A 12,072-nucleotide genomic window follows, 5' to 3' on the forward strand; every position below is an offset into this window, starting at 1 on the left:
TTCATGGGCAATTTCGATTCCTTTGCTCTCAACGTTGGCACCGATTTGAAGAAGGGTATATTTGCAGTAGATCGAGCTAAATTCACTATGCATTCGTGTAATCGGTAGGCAGCGATGGCTGATCAAGTTATTACATAGTAGCTGAATAAATTATTTAAAAAAAAAAAGGATTCAATCCGATCGTATGAATTGAAAAGGAAGACCAAATCACACATACCATTCTTAGCTGTTTTCTTCACTCTTGAAAAATCCCGCGAAACGTTCAGGAAGTTGATATTCCTTTTTCTATTCTTAATTCACACTTATATATTAGGATTTCGTGTTACCAGAAAAAAAAATCTCTATCGAAGTGCTCGATCGTAAATCCTACAAGAAACAAAGTGATTTTATGTAAGAATTACGTTAACACGTCCAGTGGAGGTATCCAGGTTTCGTCCGTTTTTTTTTCATCTATGAATTTCAAAATATTCCAGGATTCAGTCCAAGCATGTTTAGTGAGGCTGATGACTTCAAATCAGTAAGTATATCACGGAAGTTTTTCAGAGGAAACCTGGATACAACCATTGAATGCATTTATGCATACTATTGAAATTAAATAACGAGCGCGCGCACACACACACATATATATATATATATATATATATATATATATATTTATTTATATATATACTTGTATGTAATATACTGAGTTCGTGTAATCCAGTAAATTTTCATATACCAATAAGTTTTTAGCCGCACAAATTGTCGACTGGACATGGAAACAATTGTAACGTAAAATGAAATACACTTTTTGTTGACACCTACACCTTTTTTGAATGTCTTGATTTTGCTTACAAAGTATATTCAAGCACGTCTGATTAAACACGAGTTATTTATTTTATTTTTTTATTTTCAATTTTTCTGGATATCTTTTCGATTCGCCGAGCGGTCTTCTTTATTTCAATCGGCATATTGTACAGAATGGCGCCCAAAAGTTGTTGTTCGGCCATATTCTACTCAACCCTTTTTTATCAAAGCCTCAAAGAAAAAGAAAACGACAACAACATAAACCGCCCCTGATGACAATCGGACGCACTGATAAAAAAAAAACGCTTGAGCAGAATATGGTTGAACACTAAACTTTTGGGCGCCATTCTGTACAATATGCCGATTGAAATAAAGACCCCTCGGCGAATCGAAAAGATATCCAGAAAAATCGGGAAAAAGACGTGCTTGAATAATGACTTGCGACCAAAATATGTACACACACACACACACACACACATATATATATATATATATATATATATATATATATATATATAGCAATAAAGACTGAAATTTTAAGATTTTCACACTTTCAAAGAAAAATGTATATCATTATAAAACTATTCCTGAAACTATAGTCCTATATATGTACAGTGTTTGTTGCCATCTTGATTCGGTTCCGTTTCAGAATTCATATCTGAACGATCGATTCTGAGAAGTTGATTATGCTGTATCTATGTCCAGATTGTCGGTCCATAATGAAGAAACAAACAGCTTTCTAAACGAACATACGTCCTTCTTTATTGACTGTGTTAGCACGTTTACCATGTAAAGCTCTTTCCTATACAGTTAAGTAATTTTCAACAAATCTAGGGTTTATCAGAATTTGTACAAATTCAAAAAATATGAATAACTGAAAAAAAAAAAACGCACTACGACTCGTCGGTGTGATTCGAAAAATTAGGATTAACTACTATACTACACAAAAAAGTGATTCGGTTGAATCGTTCAAAATATTGACATTTTCGGTTTAAGATGTAATATTTAATGCAAGTTTGTTAGTTTTACTGTAGTTGACGTTCTGAGCCCCTATCCTGAAGCTAGCACTGGACCTCTATTTGAGATACGTAGATAAGCTCATAGTACATTGAAGTATGTTACCTCTCACAGGGCCTTACGTTGCGAGTGAAACAGTTGGATTTGCGAGTGATTTTTTTTTTCAAGTGGCGACTAGAAATAATTACGACTTTTTTACACTGTCTTGTACACCGTGTATTCTTTTTTTTTTTTTTTTTTTTTACAATATTACAAAGTTCATTGCTGAATGAAAAAGGTCTTTTCAACCTTTTTTTTTGTTTAAATAAAACGAGCAAAGTCAAATTATCTATGATATAATCTCTCTTGTCTGTTTAAATGTATGTATGTATGTTTGTATGTCTGCCTAAAACTTTCGACGGAAGCGACGGATTTTCACAAGATTGGCATCGTTTTAAAGCTCGACACTTCGGACGACAAATATAGAAAAATTGGCTAAAAAACATTAATTCCTTCACCCTCAACTGGGCACTTTTCTACTGGGAGAGGTCACTCTTTTCGCCAATATTTTCGAAAGTCATCCCTCTTATCGATTTACTATCCTTAATTGAAACCTCAGCCACTTCTGGTTTGGCGATAGACGCAACAGCAAAGATGTCACCTTTTTGCACGTTCTTTTCCTCCTTCGCACTACGGGTTCGAGCCTGCCTGTCTACTACCACTTTTGTTTTTGTTCAACACACACGTCCAAACACCCGGAAAACGCCGGGTATCCAGCCTAGTTTGAACAATAAATGTATAATACAACAGCATACTTTTTTTTTTTAACGAAGGCTGTTTTAAAGACATCTGAGGAAATTCGAATGTTTTTTACCTTCAAGTATAAACATAAGATTCAGTGCGCTTATTTAAAAAACAAAAAAAAACATCTTTATAATGTACATACTCATCAGGGAAAAAACTACTATATTCCAAAAATCATGTAAGTTTGGCTAGTAACTTTCCTATGTGGCTAGTAAACGAAAATATTTAATTGTCGAAGGTCAACTAAAGAAAAATTTGTCCGTAGAGTCCTGTCTAAAACACTAAATTAGTAAAGAAGCTGGGAACACAATTTACCTCTCCCCAGTTGAATATTTAAATATGTTACCGTTTACCTTTCTTATTGGCCGTTGGACTTGCTGGATCCCAAGACAAGAATTCGCATCAAAATGTTATTGTTTGGCACATTAAAAAAAAAAGTATAAATGTATTAACTAATTTTTTTTTTTTTTTTTTTTTTTACTGTTAATAGTGTGATCTAAACGACATAATAACGTTGACACACCGGTTCCCGTGATATCACCGAAGTTAAACGATATTAAGTCTGGCCAATACTAAAATTGGTGACCATTTGGTAATGGCAGGTGCTGTATGTGCTCAGAGCCTGGAAAGAGATGGGCGCCGCCGTGAAATAATGCAGCGTCCCCACGATCGCAGAGGGATAAGGAACTCGTCTAATAATAGTGTAATATATATATTTCGAAAAGGTTGCTAAGCACATTTGAAAACCACCTGTAAAGCAGCAATAATTTTTTTTATTATTGTTATTCTTCTTCTATTTTTTTCCAAGTAACTTATTTACTCTGAGCGCTTGCCATTGGAATTCCTTCAGTTTCTCTGAGTGCATCAACAGGCAGAAATTAAAATGCAATGTGAATAACATCTTGTGCTTTACTCCACATCCATGCTGGCCCTTATAAATCAAGTTTCTACCACAATAACCCCATTTGTGTTTGAATGAAGACATGTTATCAACTCAACTTTTACTCATGTTGACTAAAATACATATGCTTTAATTCATAACGGTAATTTCGGTAATATAAGACTTTATAAGGCACAAACGTATTATTGAGAGTAATGCGAATGCACGAATACATTAAATTTACTATTGACTAGCGAGGGCATCCGGTTATAAGATACGCCTGTATATATTTGGATTAATGTAGATTTCGTATATATTATTGTAGAGCCAAACTTATATATAGACTCACACAGGGTGAGTCACGAGAAACGCGTGTTTTTAGAACGTTCCTTGCTCTCTAAATATTCCATACTGTCATAGTTTAGTAAATGTTTTTATCTATATTATAATTTTTTTGTTGAAATATTCAGTTTTGTTTTCTTTAAAAAACAAAATCAGTTTCCCGTACAACTTCAAAAGTTAAAAAAAAAAATGATTTGGTTGCAATCGGCTAGAATCGAAACCAAAACGTAGAAATTTGACGGCAAGTTGAAATGAACAGTTTGTAGTTCAACTTGCCGACATATTCTCTACACGTTATTCTTCCATCCAAACAAAGAATTGACTCATTGTAAACGATCACTAATGCCTGATTACTGTTTCCTCTTAAGTTCACTGTTATGCCAGCAGTTGTTTTATCTATTAAATATTTACAGGCACATACATACATCTACAGCTTTATATATTATTATTTTATTATTATTGAAATCCTTTGAGATAAACAATTTGTATATTTATTTGCGGACTGTTATCCTCATTTTCATAATTATTGATTCAGCACGTTTCAACCATCTCTTCCTTTGGCCTTCTTCAGGTGGTTAACAGCGAAAGGATAGGAATGCTGCGTCTCTTATCTGAATCCTCAGTAATTACTGCCTGCCACATTTGTTGCTGTCACATCACGATTTGGCCAATTAATTCACTGACCTGCTTTGGGTAGGATTGAAACCGTTATTGTCAGACTGTTCACCCGGAACTGTAGGGAGTCAAAGCTTCTATCTACTATCCGTCGCCGTTACCACCTGACGAAGGCCAGAGGAATAGTTGGCCGAAACGTGGTGAATCAACAATAACTATGATGTGGATACCAGTCTGCAAATAAATAAAAAAAATCTTATGTTCAATTTCTATAGATTACATGAGGGTAGGACTAGACTATGAAAAAAAAAAGTATTAATAGACCATTAAGTTACGGTATAGTGGAGTTCACACCACATTTTTTTTTTTGTATAATTGCGAAGCTCATTCCAAAAGTAAAGTCTCCTATTTTTATAATCTCAAAAACTAAAACGCACCCAGAGACATATTTTTGTAAATATTATTAACAGGCCACCTGGCATTGCCCGATCGTAAAATACGCTTAAATATGATATTTTGATTAATGCAGATGTTGTATTTATTATATTGGACCCAATATATAGTAATGATTTCAAAAGTTTAAAAAAATGACTCGTGCGCCACCGAGACGATTTATTTTTTTCTTTGACGGTAATGTCTGAGCTTGAAGGCATGTTTGCTGCAAGGCTAAAAATTTAAACCTGAACCAATACCTATTACATTACACATGCATACTCGTAAGGCTGTAATTCGACCTTCATCTGGCAAATTTCATTTTTTTTTTAATCTTCACTTTTGAGCCGGTTTTCACCGGATAAAGCTCAAATATAAAGTTTCGCATGAGTTTGAATATCCTATATATTAAGTTTCAGGTCTGTAGATAAAAACTTACAAGAGTTTCGTAAGCAAAATTTTTTTAAACACGTATATATATATATATATATATATATATATTAGGGAATTAATTAAAATAAATTTTAAAAGAATATGCAAATTAGAATGAATGCAATCCCACAACACATTCATAAATTGTATTTTCTTTGTAAATAAATAGAAAAAAAGGGTATTTAATGTGAATATACTTTGTGTATCATAACTATTAATGCATTGCAAAAGATTATGCTTGGAGACGAATGTGTGTGCGTCTGTATAGCACATAGAATAGCAGAAAGAAGTGGAAAATGAAGATACTGACGAAAATATTTTACTTACATGACAATCATAGAATGATAGAACTTACACCTATCGGTCTTAGTCCGATATTACTCCAGTTTGTGTGTCAAAACTATTACGGACAAAAGTAATAAATGTCCATCCTAATTTAACCGTGTTCTAAGTTATCATTCTGTTGGTGCATGCCAGTGTCGGGCTCGTCCTATTCTCCCGTCTCCACGCGAGAACTGGCATAACAGAGCAAAAAGGGAGGACGTATCTCTACCTGAAAAAAAGGAGCATTTTGTTCCGTTTGAGAATAGTTTTAACGGAAATGGTTTTAATGTGAAAATAGATCGTCAATAAAATATATGGTTTTGGAACTATGTACGTATTAAAAACATGGCGGGGATTCTAGGAAAATCCATGGTTGCTTTCTTTATACACATTTGTTTACATTGATCATTACGGTACGACTTTTTGATTAACTTTCGTTGTCGGTATATTTATTCGTCGTGATTCTGTTTGTTTTTAGAATATTGTACTTTTTAATTTACCAAAATATAATAATGTCCTCTCTATTTTTATTTATTTAACTTCAGTAAGTTTTAAGAGATCAAGAGTCTCCCTCCTGGAGCTAACACTTGATTCTGCTATGATTTAAATTTATATCCGAGGGTTCTTTTAAGAATAGATACTGTTCCCTTTATGGCTGCTATTTGTATTTCTTTACAGCTTGGTCTTCCAGGGATTGCTTCTAAGTATTTCTGAAGATTCTTTTTTATTAAGCCAGTTGCTCCTATCACAACCGGTATAATGTTTATTTCTTTCAGAGATCATGTCGTTTTCTGATCATTTTTTAGGTCCTGATATTTTTTTATCTTCTCCCGTTCAGCTCTATTAAGACCAAACTAATTTCGGACTGTGAGATCGATAATGAGCGCAGTTCTTTCAGAGTAAACATGATTAGATAGTTGTAACATACGATTCCTTCCTAAATTAACCGATCATTATGAAATTCGAAACATAAAAACAAAAACTGAGAGCCGAATTGACTGGTGGCAAACAGATGTTGACTGCCTCAAGTTGTCTAAGCTGGCCTTATATACTTCATTCCATCAACAGCCCCACCCTCCCATCGCTTACCTCTGTACATAGACAATTTGCGGGAATCTTTCAATGAACTAATATGTTTATCCTTGCAATAACAGTTTCAAACATACACATCATAATTTCATCCATTTCACTCCAGGTGATTTTTCTCACTTTGGATTATTTTGACGTTCCTTGAAGAAAACTAATTTTTGTTACGTGTTTTTTTTTTTTTAATTATATTTAAAATTTATATTTATATACTATTTAAAATTTTCTTTTGCTTTTCTGAAATTTCTATGCTATTTTTCTTTTCATTATGGTGGCAAGTATCTGCATATATAATTGTTCTCAATGTTCTATTATTGGATTTCGTCCGGTCCACAACCCGTCACAATCCGGCCCTTGTGGTCGAATGACGGCCCCTGATGTAATCGATGATTATCAAAAGGTGAATAAGGATTCTAGTAAGACGGTTTAATTGAAATATATATATATATATATATATATATATATGATTGAAATGATAAAGGCACGTAGACGCGATGAAAAACTTGTTTAGATAATTAACCTACCCCCGTAATAAGTAATATTTTACTACGCGCGTGCGCGCACACGCGCACACACACACTATATATATATATATATATATATATATATATATATAAAATTATTACAAAATGTATATATAGTCCATACATTCTTTTATAAATTATTTCTGATACTCCCCCCCCCCTACACACACGTGATTTATTCGGATGACGTAAAAGACCGCCTGAGAGTAGTTTCGTCATAAGTGACTTGAATCTACAAAGAGAAGACGGGCACCAAGCTACTTCGTAAATTATCCACATAATTAGTAACGGTACCCTCTCTCCCCGTAACCTGCAGGCCATGTTAGCGCTGCAATTTCCCGAGAGGAACACGTTAAAGACGCAAGGGGATTTGCTACGCGACCAGATCTACGGTGTACGATTTCTACACTCCCAGACGGCCGTACACATGAGGAGTAGATGCGTGTATTTTGAAATAACCGTTCTTATGCTTGGCTTCGTCGGCGTTTTTGATGTTTTATTTTTGGGTTTGCTAACAGCGGAGGTCACCGGGTCAACTATAATGAACTAACTCAGTTTACAACTTATACACACTCTGGTGTACCGCCATTATAAATACTTTTTTGTGTTTTAATCTCTGAAAATGTTGAGGGATTTAAAATGATTGAGCACGTTTTTGTATAAGTTATCATCATCTCTGTCTCTCTCTATCTGTGCTTATCTCTATCTATACTTATCTATCTATCTCTATACTTATCTATCTATCTCTATACTTATCTATCTATCTCTATACTTATCTATCTATCTCTATACTTATCTATCTATCTCTATACTTATGTGTCTGTCTCTACACTTATGTGTCTGTCTCTACACTTATGTGTGTGTGTGTGTCTCTCTCTCTCTATCTATATATATTTCTCTATCCATCTCTCTCTCTCTCTCTCTATATATATATATATATATATATATATATATATATATATATACACATATTTCTCTATCCATCTCTCTCTCTATATATATCTATCTATCTCTATGTCGCTATCCCCTGCCAACCTCTATCTCTCTCCCCCTCCCATCTCGCCCTCTAATATATATATGAGAGAAAGAAATTCTTTTAATCTGCATTTCGTTTGTTCTCGGAAACTACTGTGCCAATCTAGTTAATTTTTTATAGACTTTCCTATGATAAAATTCAGTGAACCAAGTGTTATGGTATCCGATCGATGCACAGTTAGAGATTAATAAGTGTTAGAAACCCTTATTAATCCCTAAGGATTAATTACGGACACCGCACATAGTCTACAAGCTTTCTTCAGCAACTATGGAGCCGACTTGGCTGAAATTTTGTATGGATATTTGATAAGGTAAATGGAACTCAGTATTGTCGTGCCCGTTCGCAGACCAGCTAGGCATTGATATTGAATGCAAAAGAATTAGGACAAATTTAACCATATTAAACCAACAGTTTAGCGTCAATCACTCGTTCTTAAAGGGTAATAACTTTTCCTCGTTTCTACTGGACTAATATATATATATATATATATATATATATATATATATATATATATATATATATATAAATAAATAAATAATGAAAATCAACTTCTCATCATCTGTCGATAAGATATGAATTCCAAATCAAGACAAGATATTGAACATCTAATGGGCTCAATATCTTTATAGATAGAGGTCTATAATAATAAATCGTGCTTTAAACTTCACTGCAGTTTTCCGCTATATCCAGCCTTCAAACGTGTTTTAACACATTTCAAATTGGTCTTCCAAATTTATATGATTACTGGCTGTAATGCAGACATATCACAATATATATGCACGCACGAGGATTGCTGGGAAAATCGATGTCATAACTCATGGATTGCACTCTGTATGTACAATGGAGCCTTTTTGTGCGGCGGTTGTTTTCTTAATAGCACTCTGGTCCAAGTTTTATTTCGTTCATAGACTTTTTCTTATTCTACCTTTTTTATGTATCCGTATTTATATACCCGTATTTGGACTACTGCTTATTGTTTCCGTAAATCAGAAGGGCTACTTACTGTAAACAGGGTTACAACCGGATCACGCATATTGGCAGTCCAATGAACATTTTCCGAACACGAGTCTTTTTTCAAACTCTTCGGCTTATACATTTGTGTGTGTGTGTTTTTTTTTTTTAAATCTATTTCTTATTTTATGCTTTAGTACAAGGCTCCGGCTATTTTACCATTTTATCTTGAAAACAGGCAGCGTTTATATATCCTTTAAGTGAAACCAACTGTAAACTATCGCACTAATTGTATGTTATGTTTATCATAAGTAATTTGTGTTAGTATTTGTTTTACTGTCCTATGGCATTGAAACAGTTTCCGTATATTTTTTAGACGTATAGTATTTTATCCTGAAAGTATGCTATCAATTCTATTAAGACACACACACACGCACACATCTATATAATGTTTTTGTTTTGTTTTGTTTTATTTTATTTTACTTCAGTCGAAGTTCTTAGAAATCAAGGGAACCACTACCTGGGGCTAACACTTGAACTCTATATGAGATACATAGATATTCGAATGTTCCATTAAAGTTTTTTTTTTATCTCTAAAACACTAAGTTAGTAAAGAAATTGAGAACATTATTTTTCTCTCCCCAATTAACTATTTTCATACGTTGTAGTATATCTTTCATGTTGGTCTCTTGGTCTTAGTGGATTCTAGGACAAGAATTTGTGTGTGTGTAATAAAATGAAATAGACTATTTTTGTCTATTACTTTTATTTCTAATCCTTTTCAACTTCCGAATAATGATGATCACGTCTGGCAGGAACTGGCCAATGTAGTCGCTATATTTGTAAGCCCGAGTACTTTTCAATTCTTCTGGATTATTAATCGATTAAACAGTACCTTTGACTCATTCTATGTAATTAATCAATGGAATGTACACCTTATTAATATATATCATTGTTGGGACGATTAATCGGAATCAAAAATTGCAAATACTTGAATCAATGCTAAACACGGGATTCACACTCCCAACGAGCTACAATGAGCGAGTTAAAAACAACCATTGAAAGATATGTCAACATACCATGTGAATTGATTAGGAACGTTTTCGATTCAACCAGTTAGCGTTGTCAGCTGTTCATGGACCACAATGGCCAATAATTTGAACACTTTTGATAATTAGCTGATTTCTATATTTGTTCACAGTATTTTGATGTATAACACTTTTCTTTCTTATAACAAATGTTGGTTCTATGGTTATTTAATGGTCCTGGACATGACCTTAAACTATATCCAATGGTGTAGCCACAGCTTGCGGGTTTTGGGGAGTGTGGTGGTCACCCTTTAATTGCCATTGCTCCCAGGTCCACTCTGACCCGGAGTGGTAGTACCTGTTAGGATCCCAACTATGGGTTAAATAGAAACCGACTTGAAAACAAGAAATATATTCTATTAAAAGAAAATTATTCAAAATCTTTGGATTCTGCATTAAATAACCTGAAAATATATATGTCGTAAAACAAAAACAATCAAAAACAACCAATCTATGGCCATTTAAAGAGTGTATACATTTTTTTGGGACACCCTGTATATAAATTTATTTCTACCAACATTAATTAAATGTTGAATTGAAACAACACACTCGTAATTGTATTCTGTTTTCATAATTCAATCGCCTATTCTATCAGCCAGATTGTTCTAAGTCATATTTTTGTTTTTGGAATGCGTATGCTTAAGTCCCTTGAAATTAGGCTCAGCCTGCTATATAATGGAGCCGTCGGTGCTATATAATGTACGAGTTTCTTTGTCAGTGGTGTTTATGTTTTGTTTTTGTTTCATAGTGAATTTAGGTGCGGCCTCGAGAACGTACCGTCGCAGACGTGCAGCACGAAAGTAAGTTGGAAGAAATTAATCCATGTGATGTCATGCAGGAAGTTTAGAAAATTTAAAAAAAAAAAAAAAAGCAATGGGGGTGGAGAAATCTCGCCTGAAAATTTATTCATGTTAAAAAGAGACCTTTTTTTTAATTCTTTTTTTTTTGCTATGCTTCCATATTATTTTTACTATTTCTTCTTCCTTGCCTTCTTTCACCCCCCCCCCCCAAAGCAACGCAAAATTCACTTAACGTATATTCGCAGTAAAAAAGTATTATTTATGACAATGATTACGTTTTTTCATACAAAATCATGTTTAGATATAATCAACCATAAGGGAATAAGTAAAGAAAAAATAACAATAATGATATCAATGGTAACAATAATATCAGTAATAAAATACTATCAATAATAATATCAAAAATAAAATATCAATAATATACATCACAATAATATCAATATTAATTAATAATATTAATAACATCAATCACAATATTGATATTATCAATAACAATATCAATAATAGTATCGATATATTAATAATATACAATGTAATAATGTCAGCAGTAATAATAATTTCAATAACAATAATAATAATGTCGACAATTATAATAATAATGTCGACAATAATAATAATAATAATGTCGACAATAATAATAATAATAATGTCGACAATAATAATAATAATAATGTCGACAATAATAATAATAATAATGTCGACAATAATAATAATAATAATAATGTCGACAATAATAATAATAATAATAATGTCGACAACAATAATAATGTCGACAATAATAATAATAATAATGTCGACAATAATAATAATAATAATAATAATGTCGACAATAATAATAATAATAATAATAATGTCGACGACAATAATAATAATAATGTCGACAATAATAATAATAATGTCGACAATAATAATAATAATAATGTCGACAATAATAATAATAATAATGTCGACAATAATAATAATAATAATAATAATG

General features: G+C 32.8%; 1 protein-coding gene across 12 annotated transcripts in view; it reads left to right on the top strand.

The window, feature by feature from the left end:
* The window catches only part of LOC145260423 (homeobox protein six1-like), a 1,097,433-nt gene that overhangs the window by 1,008,582 nt on the left and 76,779 nt on the right, over window positions 1-12,072 (top strand). The window contains exon 5 of one of the 12 annotated variants that reach the window (XM_080118419.1): window positions 11,045-11,096. The exons of the other annotated variants lie outside the window; for them this stretch is intronic. Coding sequence (XP_079974545.1) covers window positions 11,045-11,096 — 52 coding nt within the window. The remainder of the gene's footprint in view (window positions 1-11,044; window positions 11,097-12,072) is intronic. 12 annotated transcript variants of the gene reach the window in all.

Source organism: Euprymna scolopes, chromosome 36, assembly GCF_053919585.1.
Source record: "Euprymna scolopes isolate OS-2025 chromosome 36, ASM5391958v1, whole genome shotgun sequence".
NCBI classification, from domain to species: Eukaryota; Metazoa; Mollusca; class Cephalopoda; order Sepiida; family Sepiolidae; genus Euprymna; species Euprymna scolopes.